This window comes from Manis pentadactyla, chromosome X (assembly GCF_030020395.1).
Source record: "Manis pentadactyla isolate mManPen7 chromosome X, mManPen7.hap1, whole genome shotgun sequence".
Classification (NCBI taxonomy): Eukaryota; Metazoa; Chordata; class Mammalia; order Pholidota; family Manidae; genus Manis; species Manis pentadactyla.
In genome coordinates, this window is record NC_080038.1 from 62,220,179 (window position 1) to 62,241,174 (window position 20,996).

The 20,996-nt window shown below is 36.3% G+C and overlaps 1 protein-coding gene across 10 annotated transcripts in view; it reads left to right on the top strand.

Moving 5' to 3' along the window:
- Positions 1 to 20,996, top strand: part of EDA (ectodysplasin A) — a 642,485-nt gene that overhangs the window by 574,435 nt on the left and 47,054 nt on the right. For 2 of the 10 annotated variants that reach the window (XM_057495642.1, XM_057495643.1), the window contains one exon: positions 2,886 to 7,233. The exons of the other annotated variants lie outside the window; for them this stretch is intronic. In XM_057495642.1, the coding sequence (XP_057351625.1) occupies positions 2,886 to 2,980 (95 nt within the window). In that variant the 3' untranslated portion in view covers positions 2,981 to 7,233. Of the gene's footprint in view, positions 1 to 2,885; positions 7,234 to 20,996 lie in introns of those variants that run through there. 10 annotated transcript variants of the gene reach the window in all.

A 20,996-nucleotide genomic window follows, 5' to 3' on the forward strand; every position in this document is an offset into this window, starting at 1 on the left:
GTCTTTCCAGGCTATTCTTGTTCCAGATGTAGGGCAGTTCCTGAGCACTGACCTCTCAAATTATTAGGAATAACCAAAATTCATGAAATACTACACTCTCTTATACAATATAACCTGGCCTTTCAGTCACAGCGCACGTGTTCTAGGGCATTCCTCATTTCTGAGTCTGTGCAGAAAGTGAGCACCCTAATAAATAAAAGGTCCAAAGAGCTAATGTCCTGAAGACAAAAGGCAAAGACCTTTCCACAAAAAGCATCACAATATAAGGTAATTACTATCTGAGCTCAGTGCCTGCAATTTGTAAGTTTAATCACTACATTCCCATAAGAGGTCTGTTTTGGTTACAGTTGTGCATTAAAAACTGAAGATATGCCAATAATTCTATAAATAATAATTGACAGAGATAAATATTGAAATTATATTTCCTTTCCTAACTCACACATTAGTCACCTTGGCTGGCAACTAGCCCTTCTCCAAAGAGCAATTGAAGCTTCATCCCTACCATAAAGCAAACCTTTCCAGAGCAAACCTCCCAGACTGTATTTCTTATGCTGCTTGAGCCCATCCATCTTCTTCCCTCCTTCCATACTTCATCTTCCATCCTTCCTACTTCTGATTTATCTGGACACAGTGACATTGTTAACTGAAATTAAAGTGTAGAGAAAGTGGGTAAGAGAGCAAAGGAATTTTTTTTCTAAGTTAGTGTGGCTGAGTAAGCTGTTTTTAAAAACTGAGGCTGTATATCAGTTATCCCTCAAGGAAGTGCTACAAACTAGGAATAGCAGTAGGTTTTTTCAATGAAGGCTATTGTGTATTTTTTTCTTCCATAGAGAAAAAACACCCAGTTACATCCCAGGGAAGAAAAGGAGTTAGGTCCAAATCAAGATATTATAGAACATACTTCCTGTGTTCTATAAACTGTAACAAAGCAGAGACAGAAGGAATGCTTCCCAATTCATTTCATGAAATTGGTATAACCTTGAAACCAATCCTTCTAAAAACAGCACCAAAAAGGAAACTAAAGACATAAAAACATAAATATCTTAAATAAACTACTAGCAAATAAAACCCTGAGGTATAGTTTAAGTGTAATATGTCATGATCAAGTAGGGTTTGTCCTAGGAAATCAAAGATGATTCAATAATAGGAGCTCTCTTAATATCACATTACAATATCAGATGAAAGGATATAATTCAAATGATCAGCCCAGATGCCACAGAGGAATGTGGTTAAAATTTAACACCGTTTTATGATCATTCTTACTAACCTAGGAATAAAAGGGCATCATTTAATATGATAAAGAATTTCTTGGCCTAACAAATAGCATAGTACTTAATGGTAAATATAGTAGAGGCATTACTGCCAAAAATCAGTAATAAGACAAATGTGCTCCTTATAACTGCTCATGTTCAGCATTATTCTTGAAGTTCTAGCCAATGTAATGAAGCAAGAAACTGAAATAACAGGTATACTACTGGGTAATTATACAAACTATCATTATTAACAGACATGATTGTATAGGTAGAAAACCCAAGATAATTGGCTGAAAAGATGATAAATAAGAGAGATCACTAAGGTGGCCAAGTCTTACAGTATCTGTTCTGTATAGTACAAATATAGTACTAAACATCTTGTGTTCAAACAATATTTATGAGTTGACTATAACTGAAAGAATTAACTGAAAAGAAAAACTTTCTACACAAGTTTAATTCCTTCAAGGACATTTCAGAATCTTGCTGTGCCTTAAGATTATCATTCTGAACATCAATTTATATTATATGAAAAGGCTTGGTTACTTGAGCTTTCTGTTTGCTTGGGTTTTTGAGGAGTTAAATTAATATGGTTACAAAATTTTCCAAAGAAATGAACTTATATGTATTGAGTGCCTAGAGAATATCTTATACATGTTTTTCTGCTATCTTTTATCATCCTTACAACAACTGTGTAAGGTACATAATAGTATCCCTGTTTTACAAATGAAAATACATTCAGAGAAATGAGTCAATTTGCTCGATGTCACATAGCTTTTAGTAAGTGGTAGAGCTGGGACTTGAATGCAATTATATGGCTTACAATTACATATCCTATCTCCCTGCAAGGGAAAAGGTAGTTCCTGGGACAAAGTTCTACAGAGTACAATGTATAGATGGCATGGACAATGGGGAGTTGCAATACTTAAAATAGAAAAAGCAAGCTAACACTTACCATGTTGAAGGATAACGTCAGATGAAGTCAGGTAGGTATACCCTTCTTGGGGAAAAAAATAAAATTCAATTGGCTCTTCCTAAATCAAAGTACTGAGCAGCATTTCCATCCTAGGGCAGGCACTAATGTAAATGACCAGAGAACACACAAACTGAGCATCAGAAATCCCCAATTTGTCCCATAATAAGAGAATCCAATATGACTCAGGTTGAGCCCATCCCTGACACCACATGCACAGCAGGACAACAGCCATCTTGATCTATTCTAGGACCCGGTCGAGAGCCATTGTGCTTATGTTTGGTTCTCAGTGTAACTGCTGTTTGTGGTTTGGCTAGCCAGCTGTCATAACTTCACTCCTCCCCAGTGAAGGAGAGTCAGAGGACCAGCCGTTTGGGCTCATTGATGGGGTTGACCTGCTCAGAGGAAGATAGGGAAGCTCTGGTGATTTATGTCAAGTCACAAAAGTAGATTCTCTCTTGACTCCCCAGCTCTGCCCAACAAAATGGTTAGGATGATAAATTGCCAGTGTAACCTTTAACATGTTTAATGAATTAACACATCTCAACTACTAAAGCAATCCACTTGATTCATGTGCATACTGCATAAAATTCCTTACATTTTGTTAGTACTTTACATTGCCCAAAATGTGATTTGATTTCTGTGATATCATTGATCCCCAGAGATGAAGATTGAACACCCCAGATTTCAAGCCCAGGTGAAGCGGAGAATGGTGCTACCACTAATAGACATGAAGGAACTGGCACTTGCAGCTTGACCTAGAGCAGTGGTTCTCAACCTTGGCCACACATTAGAATCACCTGGGGAGCTTTTAGAACTTCTCATGTCCATGCCCAGCTCCAGACAAGTTTAATCAGAATCTCTAGAAATGGGATCCAGGCATTGAGAGTTTTTGAAGTTCGTCACTTAATTTGAATGCTTAGCCAGATTTGAGAACCATTAATTTAGAAGATGAGTTTAATCTGAAGCATGAATTCCAGGTAACAAGAATGCACACAAATGGCAGTGTCACAGGGCTAATTGGAAACATGGGCTATGATTTAGGGAGTATGATTCTCCATAAGGGTTGAAGTCCTGGAAATAAATAATACTCATGAGAGAATGTGTAAGCAGAGGCCTAAAGGATAACCTTTGATATTCATAGTGTTAAGATTTCTCTGTTAACCTAGTTTGTTTTTTAAAGGCCACAAGATTTCATAATGAAAAAAACATTAGAGGTCTTTGTGGAATGAACTATGTGTGTATCTAAAGGAATCAATGGGTATAAATATTTAGTTCAAAACATCTTTAATGAACTTTGTAACAAAGGTTTTTATTACTTTGAGTTGGTCTTCAGGCAGCATGGGATTGGAGGGACCATCCTATGAAGAGGTTTGAACACATCTTGCTAAGGTGGGAAGCATAAATAGTAGAATTTCTATAATAGCTTTTTCTAGTTTCATTTAACATTTTTATATATGGTCTGGGTAAAAGTTTCCAGTGAAATCTCTAAATTCACCCATGGTGAATCATTTAGCCCAAAAACCCATTCAGAGCTTTGCCACTTACTAGCTGTGTGACCCCTGACAAGTTACATAAACTCTCCTGTCCTGTTTCCCCAACTGTAAAGTAATAAAATTGGACATAAATATCTCAACTAGAAATTCTAAAGCTTAGCTTAATTCAGCTCCCCTTTCTGTGTTTACAATGAAGAAAACACATAATCAAGTTCTTTAGTTGATTAGAGCAATGTGAGAGACTGATGATTATAGGGTCAAGGACCAGAGAAAGCAATTGTTATACTGAATTATTATTCACTATACAGAATTTTTTGTGACCAGATTGGCAAAACACTGCTTCTGCCAGCCACCTGCTGGATCATAAAAATAGCTTTGTTATACAGGACCATCCTTTACAATTGGATTTGACCTGTACCACAGATTTCTTCAACAATAAATTTATAAATCTCTTACATACCATTTTAGAGTTGAGGTTCACACACTTTTAAGAGTACAAGGTTACCTAGTCCATACCTATATTTGGCAGTAGAGAAATGTAGACAGGTGAAGAAATTCACTCGTCAGACAGCAAATGAGTCATAGAGCTAGTTCAGTTCTTTTCTGGTTCCCAAAGCACTGAGAAATATAGCAATTTGAGTCTCATACCAGACCTATTTTGAAGCTGTTTTGGCAGGCCTATCAGGTAGGGATGTGGCTTGATAATAATGGTGATGAAAAATGAATGTGATCAAGAGGGGCTCAAGATGGCTTCAGTAGGGCAATAGAAATCTCCTCCCAAAACCATATATATTTTTGAAAATACAGCAAATACAACTATCCCTAAAAGAGAGACCAGAAAATACAGTACAACAGCCAGGCTACATCTATGTCTATGAGAACTCAGCATCTCACGAAAAGGGTAAGATACAAAGCCATGACCCAGCAGGACCCAAGCACTCCTCCCACCCCAGCTCACTGGCAGGAGGAAAAGAATCAGAGTGGGGAGGGAGTGGAAGCACAGGACTGCTAAATAATTAGCCCAAGTAATCTGCACCAGGAACACAGACACACACTGCATGGTGTACTGGATATTAGAGAAATGGAAAAGTAATATCTGGGATGGAGACTGCAAGCAGGTCCCCACAGCCGGTGACCCTGGGACAAAAGAAAAGTGGGCACTTTCTTAAAGTCTTAAGGAGATGATGGCTTAACAGCTGGACAAAATCATCCCAACACACACAGCCCAGCAGGCTGGGAATCTTGAGGAACTTCAGGCACCCTGACCCCCTGGGGGGTAATGCAGCTGCAAAGTCCCATATGGCGATAAGCAGCCTGCCACTCATTCACCCCAGCCGTCACTGCAAGCAAACCAGCTGACCCACCACAGCTGTGGAGCAGTCAGAGAACAGCCCTGCCCACAGCAACCAAACAGAGTCTTTTCCCAGTGCAAAGCTAACTGGGAAAGACCCAGAAGCTGTTGCCAGTGCGTAGCTGCCCAGCACAGACAGGAACCCAGAGCAAGGTCCAGAAGGCACAAAGGAGTGCCATTCTTTCAGAGAACACACCCGACGCATCTGCCACCCCCACAGTGTGCTAGGCTATCCCGAGGGCCGCCCCCACCCATGGCAGCTCAGGAGATTATCCCAGAGACTGCTCCCTGTGTGTGGGTAACTGGCACAGGCAGCGAAAGCTGAGCAATATCTGGAAGACAAGAAGGGGTACTGTTCCCACAGGAGAACACTCCCAACGTGTCTGCCACACACCACAGTGCACTAGGCTATCCTGAAGGCCGCCCACCCATGGCAGCTTAGGAGATTATCTCAGAGACTGCTCCCAGTGTGCAGATAACTGGTACAGGCAGCAGAAGCTGAAGCAATGTCCAGAAGGCACGAAAGGGTGCCAATCTCACAGGAGAACACACCCAATGTGTTTGCCACCCCCACAGGGTACTGGGCTATCCTGAGGGCTGCCCCACCCACAGCAGCTCAGGAGACTGGTCCCAATGTGCGGGTAGATGGCACAGGCAGTGGAGAAGGGCAAAGCGACCAAGAAGCAGGAAGGGACTTTGTTCTCCCAGCTGACACACATGCCACCTGCCTGTGACCATTTCTATCACCATGAAAAGGCAGAAGAATCTGTTCAAGGCAAAAATCACTCAGACAACCCCAGAGAGAGGGCCTGGTGAGATAGATATAACCAACTTTCCTGAAAAAGAATTCAAAATAAAAGTCATAACCATGCTGATGGGCCCACCGAGAAATATGCAAGAGCTAAGGGATGAAGTCTGGAGAGACATAACAAATGAAACAATTGATAGAAGGTCTTAAGAGCAGACTGGACAAGGTGCAAGAGAATGTTGATGGAATGGAAATCAGAGAACAGGAATACATAGTAGCTGAGGCAGAGAGAGATAAAAAGATCTCTCGGAATGAAAGAACATTAAGAGAACTGTGTGACCAATCCAAGTGGAGCAATATTCACATTATAGGGGTACCAGAAGAAGAGAGAGAAAAAAGGATAGAAAGTGTCTTTGAAGAAATAATTGCTGAAAACTTCCCCAAACTGGGAAGTAAACAGTCTCTCAGACCATGGAAGCCCACAGATATCGCAGCACAAGGGATTCACGGAGGACAACACCAAGACATAATAATTGAAATGGCAAAGATCAAAGACAAGGACAGAGTATTAAAGGCAGCCAGAGAGAGGAAAAAGATCACCTACAAAGGAAAACCCATCAGGCTATCATAAGACTTCTCAGCAGAAACCTTATAGGCCAGAAGAGAATGGCATGATACATTAAAAGCAACAAAACAGAAGGGGCTTGAACCAAGAATACTGTATCCACCACGACTATCATTTAAATTTAAAATTAAAGGAGGGATTAAGCAATTTCAAGACAAGCAAAAGTTGAGGGAATTTGCCTCCCACAAACTACCTCTACAGGATATTTTAAAAGGACAGCTCTAGACAGAAGCACTCCTTAGGCTAAATAGATGTCACCAGAGAAAATAAAATCACACCAAACAAAGCAGACCAACAAAATACTAACTCAAGGCAAAAAATAAAATCAACTATCCACAAAAGCAGTCAAAGGAAACAGAAAACAGCACAGAATAAAACACCAAACATATAAAGAATGGAGGAGGAAGAATAAGAAGGGAGAGAAATAAAGAATCATAAGACTGTGTTTATAATAGCTTAATAAGAGAGTTAAGTTAGACGGTTACATATTAAAGAAGCTACCCTTGAACCTTTGGTAACCACGAATCTAAAGCCTGCAATTGCAATAAGTACATATCTATTGATAATCATCCTAAATGTAAATGGACTGAATGCACCCATCAAAAGACACAGAGTAATAGAATGCATGAAAAAGCAAGACCCATCTATATGCTGCTTACAAGAAACTCACCTCAAACCCAAAGACATACACAGACCAGAAGTGAAGGGATGGAAAAAGATATTTCATGCAAACAATAGGGAGAAAAAAGCAGGTTTTGCAGTGCTTGTATCAGACAAAATAGACTTCAAAACAAAGAAATTAAGAGATAAAGAAGGACATTACATAATGATAAAGGGCTCAGTCCAACAAGAGGATATAACCATTATAAATATCTATGCACCCAACACAGGAGCACTGACATATGTGAAACAAATACTAAGAGAACTAAAGGGGGAAATACTATGCAATGCATTCATTTTAGGAGACTTCAACACACCACTCACTCCAAAGGACAGATCAACCAGACTGAAAATAAGGAAGGACAGAGAGGCACTGAACAACACACTAGAACAGATGGACCTAACAGACTTCCACAGAACTCTACATACAAAAGCAGCAGATACACATTCTTCTCAAGTGCACATGGAACATTTTCCAGAGTAGACCTCATACTAGGCCACAAAAAGAGTCTCAGTAAATTCAAAGAGTTTGAAATTGTACAAACCAACTTCTCAGATCACAAAGGTATCAAACTAGGAATAAATTGTACAATGAAAACTTAAAGACTCACAAACACATGGAGGCTTAACAATATGCTCCTAATCAATGGATCAATGACCAAATTGAAACACAGATCAAGCAATATATGGAGACAAATAACAACAGCACAAAGCCCCAACTTCTGTCGGATGCAGTGAAGGCAGTTCTACGAAGAAAGCATATAGCAGTCCAGGCCTATTTAAAGAAGGAAGAACAATCCCAAGTGAATAATCTAAGTCACAATTATTGAAACTGGAAAAAGAAGAACAAATGAGGCCCAAAGTCAGCAGACGGAGGGACATAATAAAGATCAGAGAAGAAATAAATAAAATTGAGAAGAATAAAACAATAGAAAAAATCAATGAAACCAAGAGCTGGTTCTTTGAAAAATAAACAAAATAGATAAACCCCTAGCCAGACTTATTAAGAGAAAAAGAGAATCTACACACATCAACAGAATCAGAAATGAGAGGAAAAATCATGATGGACCGCACAGAAATACAAAAAATTATTAGAGAATACTATAAAAATCTATATGCTAACAAGCTGGATAACCTAGAAGAAATGGACAACTTCCTAGAAAAATACAACCTTCCCTTCCAAGACTGGCCAAGGAAGAAACAGAAAATCTAAACAGACCAATTACCAGCAAAGAAATTGAATCAGTAATCAAGAAACTACCCAAGAATAAAACCTCTGGGTCAGAAGGATTCACTGCTGAATTTTATCAGACATATAGAGAAGACATAATACCCATTCTCCTTAAAGTTTTCCAAAAAATAGAAGACGAGGAAATACTTCCAAACTCATCCTATGAAGCCAGCATCACTCTAATACCAAAATCAGGCAAAGACCCCACTGAAAAAGAAAATTACAGACCAATATCCCTGATGAACATAGATGCAAAAATACTCAACAAAATATTAGCAAACCGAATTCAAAAATACATCAAGAGGATCGTACACCATGATCAAGTGGGATTAACCTCAGGGATGCAAGGATGGTACAACATTTGAAAAACACAAATTCCATTTGACCCACGAATTCCACTCCTAGGAATTTACCCTAAAAATACAGGATCCTAGATTCAAAAAGTCATATGCACCCATATGTTTATCTCAGCACTATTTACAATAGCCAAGAAATGGAAACCACCTAAGTGTCCATCAGCAGATGAATGGATGAAGAAGATGTGTACATATACACAAAGGAATATTATTCAGCCATAAGAAGAAAACAAATCCTACCATTTGCAACAACATGGATGGAGCTGGAGGGTATTATGCTCAGTGAAATATGCCAGGTGGAGAAAGACAAGTATCAAATGATTTCACTCATCTGTAATTATAAGAACAAAGAAAAAACTGAAGGAACAAAACATCAGCAGAATCACAGAACCCAAGCATGGACTAAGAATTACCAAAGGGAAATGGACTGGGGAGGATGGGTGGGAAGGGCAGGACAAGGGGGGAAAAGGGGCATTACGATTAGCAGACATAATGTAGGCGGGGACATGGGTAGAGCTGTACAACACAGAAAAGGCGAGTAGTGATTTGATAGAATCTTACTACGCTGATGGACAGTGACTGTAATGGGGTATGTGGTGGGGACTTGATGATGGGGGCAGTCTAGTAACCATAATCTTGCTCATGTAATTGTAGATTAATGATTATATATATACCACAAAATTGGAAGAAAAAAAATGAATGTGATCGTTATAAGCTGCTATGTATTGAATTCCTGTGAGTGCTAGGAATTGTGTTAAATCCTGTGCATTATCTCAATTAATCCTTTTGACATTCATTTTGTGGTAGATATTATTGTCCCAATTTTCATAAACAAAGAAATTGATTCAGCAATGTGTAGCAACTTGCCCGTTAGAACTAGTATGTTAGAACTAGAATTCAAACTGAGTTCTGAAAGAGTAACAAAGATTATGCTGTTTTCTGAATCTCAGGATTTCCCAAACCACATAATCCAGCACATTGATTCAACAAAAGAAAAGTGCTTCTCAAAAAAGGTTTCTTGGCCAAATAACCTTGGGATATGTGGCATTTCATATTCCAATTTAGACAGTCACATTTCCCATTCATATATTAAAAGATCTGAGAAATGTTAAGTGAATTAATGTTCTTTTTAATTTAACCCTGTGCTTCCCGAACTCTTTGACTGAGGAATCCATTTTCTAAGAACATCTATTAATACCACACACGGCCCCAGTGCCCCTTGGAACACAATGTGAAAAACACTCACTAGACCACATGGTTCATTCCATTCGTCTTTCTAATCCTCTTCAGAGATTGTTGCTCTTAGGCTTTTTCATTCTCACCATTAAAGAGACCAAAGACTCAGTGTTGCAAAATATTTCCTTAGCAAGAACACACACTTGTCACTTTGAGAACATCTTTGATAACATGAAGAAACCTATGTCTCATGGAACTTTGACCTTCTGAAATGTCAGCAGCTAGTGGGACTGTTTCAGTGTTTCCTGAACCACAGTAATATTTTTGAGTCTTTCCCCAACCAGACAAAGCTGAGCCAGAAAACTTTTACAGCTGATAATAACGTTACATCATGTTTGAGGAATCTGAAACCCCAGGCATGAGCCCCTGCTGCAAGGGTTAATGAGGAAATCCTTGGATGAAGAATGCAAGCCTTCTCACATTGGAAACACTTTAGAAATCCGGGTGGGATAAAGTGGGTGTGAGAATCAACTTGCACAGACCCACCTTTTCTTGCCTGTTTGTCATGCTTAGAGCAGATGTTGGAACTGTAATCTGGACTCTAAACATGGGCATTCCATGTGGTTCTCGTTCAAAATACTCTTCTTTGAAGCTAATGGCTTCCATCTTCAAATGCATTGAAATTGCCACACATATTTCATTTTCTATATTTACAATTCTATTGGTGTGAGGTAGAACATGAAATAAACTCTCAAGGTTATAAAATTTGAAGATGCAGACTATATTGAAGATTATTTTTCTTGTTTTAAATAAAAATTTCCAATCTTATACCTCCTCATCTGCCAGTCATTGCTCTTACTTTCCTCCTTATTGCTTCACTAAGGTACTGAAGAAATGTTGACTATGTTCAGTTCTCTGGGAGTAAATCTCTATATAAAGGGAGGAAGGCATGAAAGTGGAGAGCCTTATAAACAAAGAACAAATGAAATTAAATAAACATTTATTGAGTACCTACTATTAGCACATCACTTTCACTTATTTAGGCTGCAAAACAACTCTAAGTCGATAGAATTATGCTCAATTTTCAAATGAGCAATTTTTGATGCTATTAGTACTAGTATTCTTAGCATGACTATGATTCAGTAGACGGTACAATGAACTTGGAGTCATAAGAATTTTTGTTCACATCCCAAGTTTACTACTTCCTTCAGTCATTCATTTATTCATTTAACAAACATTATATTGAATACCTACTACAAAAGAAATGCTTTAGGCACTGGAGATACAGAGATAAATAAGTCATACCCCTTGCCCTCAAGGAGCTAATAATCTATTAAATGGAACAATCACATAACCAGAGAATTACAATTTGATAAATTCGAGTTTATTATGAGAACACAGAGGAATTGTCGCCTCAGCTGAGTCTTAGACATTCATTGAAAGTTGGACTGGCAGGGCACTTCATGCAGAGGAAATGGCCTGAAGAAAGGTACAGAGGCAAGAGGTAAGTGGATATACAGCATTATTTTTAAACTAGTGGATATTTCATAAATTTATTTTCATCATTAATAGACTGTTTTAGAACAGTTTGAGGCTTACAGGAAAACTGAGTAAAAACAGACAGTTCCCATATACTCTTTCCCCCACCCTTGGCAACCAAAGATCCTTCTACTGTCTCCTACTTTTGCCATTTCCAAAATGTCATACGAAGCATATGCAGTCTTTAGACTGGCTTCTTTCACTTAGCAACATGCATTTAAGGTTTCTCCATGTCTTTGTTAGGCTTGATAGTAATTTCTTTTTATCACTGAATAATATTTCATTGTATGGATGGACCACAGTTTGTTTCTCCACCTGTTCAATGACTTCTTAGTTGCTTCCAATTTTTGGCAATAATTAATAAGGTGGCGATAAACACTCATATGCAGATTTTTGCTTGAACGTAGGTTTTCAGAAAATTTAGGTAAATACCTAGGAGTGCAATTACTGAGTTGTGTGGTAAGACTATGTTTAGCTTTGAAAGAAATTATCTAACTGTCTTCCAAAGTGGCTATATCATTTTGCATTCCCATTAGCAATGAATGAGTTTCTGTTGCTCCACATCCTTGTTAGCATTTAGTGCTGCCAATGTTTGAGATTTTAGCCATTCTAATAGGTATGTAGTGCTATCTTACTGTCTTCATTTACATTTCCATAATGACATCTGATGGTGAGTTTCATATGCTTATTTTTTAATCTATATATCTTCATTGATGAGATGTCTGTTCAGGTATTTTGCCCATTGCTTAATTAGATCTTTTGGATCTAATTTCTGTTTGGATCTTTTGCCCATTTCCTAATTCAATTATTTGTTTTCTGATTGTTGAGTTTTAAGATTTTATTTTTTATTAAAGTATAATTGATATGGTTTTAAGAATTTTTAAATTTATTTTGGATGTAAGTCCCTTATCAGATATGTATTTTGCAAATATTTTCTCCCAGTCTGTGGCTTGTCTTTTGATTTATTTAACAGTGTTTTTCTCAGAGCAGAAGGTTCTTATTTTAATGAAGTCCAAGTTTTTCAAATTTCTCAATTTTTTTTCTTTCATATATTGTGCTTTTGGAGTTCTACCTAAGAAATCATTGCCAAAACCAAGCTCAGCTACATTTTCTCTATGTTATCTTCTAGGAGTTTTAGAGTTCTGTGTTTTACATTTAGCTGTTATTCATTTTGAGTTTATTTTTGTGAAAAGTGTAAAGTCAGTGTTTTGATTCTTTTTCTTCTTGCATGTGGATGTCCAGATGTTCCTGCACCATTTGTTGAAACAAAACTATCCTTTCTCCATTATACTTTTTTTGCTCCTTTGTCAAAGATCTGTTGACTATTTGGGCTCTATTTCTGGGCTTTCTATTCTGGTCCATTAATGTAGATGTGTATTATTCCACCAATAGCATACTGTCTTGATTATCATAGCTTTATGCTAAGGCTAGAATCAGTTTGTGTTAGCCCTCCAACTTTGTTCTTATTTTTCAATATTGTGTTGGATTTTCTGAGTATTTTTCCTTTCCACATAGTAACTTGTGGGAATTTTGACTGGGATTATGTTGAATCTATAGATCAAGTTGGAAATTAATGACAACTTAACAATATTGAGTCTTCCTATCCATGAACATGGAATATCCTTCCATTTATTTAGACTTTTATTTCTTTCATCAGTTTTATAGTTTACCTCATATAGATCTTGTACATGTTTTACTTGATTTATACTTAAATATTTCTCCTCTTTTGGTACTAATGTAAATAGTGTTGTTTTTTTATTTCAAGTTCCAGTTGTTCATTGATGGTATGTGGGAAAGCAGTTGGCTTTTGTATATTAGGCTTATATCCCATAGCCTTATTATATTTGCTTATTTGTTCCAGGAGGTTGGTTGTCAGTTCTCTGGGATTTTTACATAGAAAATCATGTCATCTGCAAACAGAGACAATTTTATTTCTTCCTTCCCAGTCCATAAACCTTTTATTTCCTTTTGTTGCCTTATTGCATTAGCTAGGAGTTCCAGGGTGATGTTGATTGGGAGTGGAAAGAGGGGATATCCTTGCCTTGTTTTCAATCTTAGGGTGAAAGCATATAGTTTCTCACCATTAAGTGTATTGTTAGTTGCAGATTTTTGTAGACTTTTTTTAATCAAAATGATGAAGTACCCTCTATTCCTAATTTGATGAGAGTTCTTCTCATAAGTGGATGTAATTTTGTCAAATTATTTTTCTGCATCCATTGATACAGTATAGGAAATTTCTTCTTAAATCTGTTGATGTGTAATGGATTAAGTTAATTAATTTTTTAATGATGACTCAGCCTTGTGTACCAGAAATAAAACCCACTTGGTTGTGGTATATACTTCCTTTAATATATTGTTGGGTTTGACTTGCTAATATTTTTTAGGATATTTACAACTATTTTCACGAGATGTTGGTCTGAAGTTTTCTTGTAATGTCTGGTTTTGGTATTAGAGTAATACTAGCCTCATGGAATGAGTTAGGAAGTGCTCCTTCTGCTTCTGTTTTACGGAACAGGTTGTAGAGTATTGGTGTAATTGCTTCCTTAAATATTTGGTAAAAGTTACCAGTGAAACTATCTGCACCTGGTACTTTCTCTTTTAAAGGATTATTCACTGTTTGTTGAATTTCTTTAATATATATAAACCAATTCAGATTATATATACAACTTCTCTAATATATAGATTATCATTTGTATGTTATCTATTTAGATTATGTATTTCTCTTTGTGTGAGTTTTGATAGATTGTGTTCTTGCAGGAAATTAGCCAATTTCATCTAAATTATCAAATTGTGGGCATAGAGTTGTTCATTATCCTTTTAATGTCCATGGGAATAGTAGTAATGAACCTTCTTTCATTTCTGATATTAGTAATTTGTGTTTTCTCTCTCCCTTTCCTAGATATCCTGAGCAAGGGTTTATTGATTTTATTGCTCTTTTCAAAGAACCAGCTTTGGCTTTCATTGATTTTTCTACTGCTTTCCTGTTTTCCATTTATTTTTGCTCTCATTTTTATTATTTCTTTTCTTTGACTTACTTTGGATGTAATTTACTCTTTTTCTAGTTTTCTAAGATTGAAGTTTAGATTAGATATTTTCCAAAATCATTTAGATCTTTCTCCTGTTCTAATATATGACTTTCTAGTTATCTTTCTGTTATTTAATTTCTACTTCATTCCTCTGTGATGTGAGAGAATACACTGTATGACATCTGTGCTTTTAAATTTGTTAAGGTGTGTTTTAGAAGAAAAAAATGTATATCTTAGTAAATGTACATGTAAACTTGAAAAGGCGGTGTATCCTATTGTTGGATGAAGTATTCTATAACGGTCAATTAGATCTCGTTAATTGATGGTATAATTTAGCTCAACTATATCCTAACTGATTTTCTGCAAGCTGGATATTTCAATTACTGATCAAGGGATATTGAAGTTTCTAACTATACTATTGGATTATTTAGGTTTTGCCTTGCATTTTTGACACTCTTGGTAGGCACATACACATTAAATATAGTTATGTCTTCTTGGAGAAATTACCCTTTTATCATTATGTAATTCCCCTCTTTATCCTTGATCATTTTCCTTGCTTTGAAGCCAGTTTTGTCTGAAATGTATAAATATATATATGTACATATCTTTTGATTAGTGTTAACATATCATATCTTTCTCCATCCCTCTACTTTTAATCTACCTGTGTCTTTGTATTTAAAGTATGTTTCTTACAAACAACATATAGTTATTTACCTTATGTTATTAAGTTATTTATCTTATTCTTTTATCCACTGACAGTTTCTTTTAACTGGTGTATTTAGAACATTCACATTTAAAGTGATTATTGATGTAGTTGAATTAATATCTACTATATTTGTAATTGTTTTCTATTCATTGCACTTTTCTTTGTTTCTTTTATTGTATTCTACTCTTTTTCTGCCTTTGGTTTTAATCAAGCATTTTATATGATTTCATTTTCTCTCCTTTCTTAGCATATCAATTATACTAATTTAAAAATTTTTAGTGGTTGCTCTAGAGTGAAATATACATTTATGACTTGATCAAAGTGGATCCAAGTCCACTTTCAAATAACACTATGTCATTTCATACATAGGTAGTACAGGTGTCTTATAGCAGAGTATTCCCAATTCTTCCCCTATCCTTTATAACATTCCTGTCATTTGTTTCATTTATATGTAGGCTCTAATCACTCGGTGCATTGTTGCTATTATTATTTTGAGCAAGCTACAAATCAATTGCAAGTAAGTAAAATAAAGGTTTGAGTTTAGTTTAATTCATTCCTTCTCTAATGTTCTTCCTTTCTTTATATAGATCCAAGTTTCTGTCCTACATTGTCTTCCTTCTCTAAAGAACTTCTTGTAACATTTCTTATGAGGCAGGTCTACTGGCAACAAATTCTATCAGTGTTTGTTTATCTGAGAAAGTCTTTATTTCTCCTTCATTTTTGAAAGATAATTTTGCTGAATATATAATTTTATATTGGTGGATTTTCTTTCAATATTTTAAATATTTCACTGTGCTTGCTTCTTGCTTGAATGACTTCTGGAGAGAAACCAATTCAATGTTTATTCTTTTTCTTCTGTAGGTAAGCTGTTTTTACCCCTCTAACTCCTTTAAAGATTGTCTCTTTGTCTTTGACTTCCTGAAGTGTGGATATGATATGCCTAGGCGTAGACTTCTTCATATTTATCCTACTTGTTTTTATTTTAGCTTTCTGCATCTGATGTTTGGTGTCTGTCAAATCTCTTAGAAAATTCTCATCGAATATTACTCCAATATTTGTTCTGTTCCTTCCTCTTTCTTCTTTTGGTATTCCCATTATGGGTCTGCATCATTTATAACTATCACACAATCTCTGGATATCCATGTTCCATCGTTTTCATTTTTATTTGTCTTTACATTTCATTAAGGAAGTTTCTATTGACATAGCTTCAAACTCACTGATTCTTTACCATCAAAGGAATTCTTTTATAGGTTTTTATAGCCAACATTGTTTTATTTAAATTTATTTAAACAAAAAATAACAGTTCATCCATTTCTCCTATCCCCCACCCCCTGCCTACAGGAACCACCTATCTATTCTCTGTACATATGAGCTTCTTTTTTTTTTGATTCCACATATAAAAGCATACAGTATTTGGTTTTGTGTGGTTTATTTCACTTAGCATAATGCCCTCAAGGACCATTAATGTTGTGACAAATGGCAAGATTCATTCCTTTTTTATGCCTGAATAATATTCCATTGTATGTATATACTACAGTTTCTTTATCCATTCGTCCATTGATGGACACCAGTTTGTTTCCACATTTTAGCTATTGTAAATAATGCAATGATGAACATGGGAGTGCATATATCTTTTTTGCATTATTGTTTTTGTTTTCTTCAGATAAATAGAAGTGGAATTGCTATATCACATGGTCCTTCAGGTTTTTGAGAAAAATCCATGTTGTTTTCCATAGTGACTGCACCAATGTACATTTCCACCAACAGTGTACAAGGGTTCCTTTTCTTCCACACTAATACCAACACTTGTTATTTCTTATTGTTTTTAGATTAGCCACTCTTACTGGTGTGAGGTGATATCTCATTGTGGTTTTGATTTGCATTTCCCTGGTAATTAGTGATGTTTAGCAACTTTTCATGTGTCTGTTGTCCATCTGCATGTTTTCTTTGAAAAAATAGCCATTCAGGTCCTCTGCCCACTTTTTAATCTGATTATTTGGCTTTTTGGTGTTGATTTGTGTGAATTCTTTTTATATTTTGGATATTAGCCCCTTACCAGATGTATCTTTGCAAATGTCATTTTGTTGATTGTTTCCTTTGCTACGCAGGAGCTTTTTTTTTTGTCACAATTTTTTTTTTTGGTATCATTAAACTACAATTGCGTGAGGAACATTATGTTTACTAGACTCCCCCCATCACCAAGTTCCCCCCACATACCCCATTACAGTCACTGTCTATCAGTGTAGTAAGATGTTGTAGAATCACTACTTGTCTTCGCTATATTGTACAGCCCTCCCTGTGCCCCACCAACATTATACATGCTAATCGTAGTGCCCCCTTTCTTTCCGCCCACGCATCCCTCCCTTCCCACCCATCATCCCCAGTCCCTTTCCCTTTGGTAACTGTTAGTCCATTCTTGGGTTCTGTGAGTCTGCTGCTATTTTGCTCCTTCAGTTTTTTCTTTGTTCTTATACTCCACAAATGAGTGAAATCATTTGATACTTGTCTTTCTCCACCTGGCTTATTTCACTGAGAATAATACCCTCTAGTTCCATCCATGTTATTGCAAATGGTAGGATTTGTTTACTTTTTATAGCTGAATAATATTCCATTGTGTATATGTACCACATCTTCTTTATCCATTCATCTACCGATGGACACTTAGGTTGCTTCCATTTCTTGGCTATTGTGAATAGTGCTGCGATAAACATAGGGGTGCATATGTCTTTTTCAAACTGGGCTCCTGCATTCTTAGGGTAAATTCCTGGGAGTGGAATTCTGGGTCAAATGGTATTTCTATTTTGAGTTTTTTGAGGAACCTCCATACTGCTTTCCACAATGGTTGAACTAATTTACATTCCCTCCAGCAGTGTAGGAGGGTTCCCCTTTCTCCACATCATTCTCGCCAACATTTGTTGTTGTTTGTCTTTTGGATGGTGGCGATCCTTACTGGTCTGTAGTAGTATCTCACTGTGATTTTAATTTGCATTTCTCTTGATGACTAGCAATGTGAAGCATCTTTTCATGTGTCTGTGGCCATCTGAATTTCTTCTTTGGAGAAGCGTCTGTTCAGATCTTGTGCCCATTTTTTAATTGGATTATTTGCTTTTTGTTTGTTGAGGTGTGTGAGCTCTTCATGTATTTTGGATGTCAACCCTTTATCGGATCTGTCATTTATGTATATATTCTCCCATACTGTAGGATGCCTTTTTGTTCTATTGATGGTGTCCTTTGCTGTACAGAAGCTTTTCAGTTTGATGTAGTCCCACTTGTTCATTTTTGCTTTTGTTTCCCTTGCCTGGGGAGATATGTTCATGAAGATGTCACTCATGTTTATGTTCAAGAGATGTTTACCTATGTTTTTTTCTAAGAGTTTTATGGTTTCATGATTTACATTCAGGTCTTTGATCCATTTCGAATTTACTTTTGTGTATGGGGTTAGACAGTGATCCAGTTTCATTCTCTTACATATAGCTGTCCAGTTTTGCCAGCACCAGCTGTTGAAGAGTCTGTCATTTCCCCATTGTATGTCCATGGCTCCTTTATTATATATTAATTGACCGTATATGTTTGGATTAATATCTGGACTCTATTCTGTTCCACTGGTCTGTGGGTCTGTTCTTGTGCCAGTACCAAATTGTTTTGATTACTGTGGCTTTGTAGTAGAGCTTGAAGTTGGGTAGCAAGATCCCCCCTGCTTTATTCTTCCTTCTCAGGATTGCGTTGGCTATTTGGGGTCTTTTCTGGTTCCATATGAATTTTAACACTATTTGTTCCAGTTCGTTGAAGAATGCTGCTGGTATTTTGATAGGGATTGCATTGAATCTGTAAACTGCTTTATGTAGTATGGCCATTTTGACAATATTAATTCTTCCTAGCCAAGAGCATGGGATGAGTTTCCATTTGTTAGTGTCCTCTTTAATTTCTCTTAAGAGTGTCTTGTAGTTTTCAGGGTATAGGTCTTTCACTTCCTTGGTTAGGTTTATTTGTAGGTATATTTTTTTATGCAATTGTGAATGGAATTGTTTTCCTGATTTCTTGTTCTGCTAGTTCATCATTAGTGTATAGGAAAGCAACAGATTTCTGTGTATTAATTTTGTATCCTGCAATTTTTCTGTATTCATATATTACTTCTAGTAGTTTTAGAGTGGAGTCTTTGCAGGAGCTTTTCAGTTTGATGTAGTCCCACTTGTTTATTTTTGCTTTTATTTCCCTTGCCTGGGGAGCTGTATCCAGAAAAAAATCTCTAATGCTCATGTTCAGGAGTTTACTGCCTATATTTTTTTCTAGGAGTTTTACAGTTTTAGGTCTTGTATTTAGATCTTCAATCCATTTTGAGTTTATTTTTGTGTATGGTGTAAAACACTGAACCGGTTTTATTCCTCATGTAACTATCCAGTTTTCCCAACACCACATATTGAAGAGATTTTCTTCCCCATTGTATATTCTTGCCTGCTTTGTCATAGGTTAATTGACTATATAAGTTTGGGTTTATTTTGGGGCTCTCTATTCTGTTCTAGTGATCTGTGTATCTATTTTATACTATTACCACATTCTTTTGATTGCTGTAACTTTGTTAAATTTGAAAGCAGGGTGCATGGTACTCCCAGCTTTGTCCTTCTTTCCCAACCTTGTTTTGGCTATCTGGGATCCTTTGAGGTTCCATACAAATTCTGATAGAAATTGTATTGAATTTTATTTTGATAGGAATTGCATTGAATCTGTAGGTTTCTTTGGGCAGTATGGCCATTTAGCAACATCTTTCAATAAGCATGGGATATCTTTTAATTTATGTCATCTTCAATTTCTTTCATCCATGTCTTACAGTTTTCAGAGCACATGTCTTTCACCTCCTTTGTCAGATTTATTCCTAGGTATTTTATTCTTTTTAATACAACTGTAAATGGGATTTTTTTTTGTTAATTTCTCTTTCTGCTAGTTGATTATTTGCATATATAAAAATACAACAGATTTGTTTATATTGATTTTGTGTCCTGTGACTTTACTGAATTCATTTATTAACTCTAATACTTTTTTGGTGGAGTCCTGAGGATTTGCTATATATAAGATCATATCATCTGTGGACAGACAGTTTTACTTCTTCCTTTCCAATTTGGATGCCTTTTATTTTTCTTGTCTTATTGCTGTGGCTAGGGCTTCCATTACTATGTTGAATAAAAGTGGTGACAGTGGGCATCCTTGTCCTGTTTCTGATCTTAGAGGAAAAGTTTTCAGCTTTTCACCATTGAGTGTGTTAGCAGTGAGTTTTCATATATGGCCTTTATTATATTGAGTATGGTCTGTCTATACCCACTTTGTTGTGTTTTTATCATGAATGGATGTGAATTTTGTCAAATGATTTTTCTGCATCTATTGGGATGATCGTATGGTTTTACTCCTTCCTTTTGTTAATGTGGTGTATCACACTGATTGATTTGAGGATACTGAGCCATCCTTACATCCCTGGAATAAATCCCATTTGGTTATGGTGAATGTCCATAGAGTATTTTTGAATTTGGTTTGCTAATATTTTGTTGAGGATTTTTGCATCTATGTTCATCACAGATATTGGTCTTTAATTTTCTTTTTTCTTTTTTTTTTCAGTGTCTGTCTGGTTTTTGTGTCAATGTGATGCTGGCCTCATATAATGAATTTGGAATATTTCCTTCCTCTTCAACTTTTTGGAATATTTTGAGAAAGATAGGTATTAACTCTCCTTTAAATGTGGTGGAACTCTCCTGTGAAGCCATCTCATCCTGGACTTTTCTTTTTTAGGAGTTTTTTTTATTACTGATTCAATTTCATTGCTAGTAGTTTGTTGTTCAGATTTTCTATTTCTTCCTGCTCAATCTGAGAAGA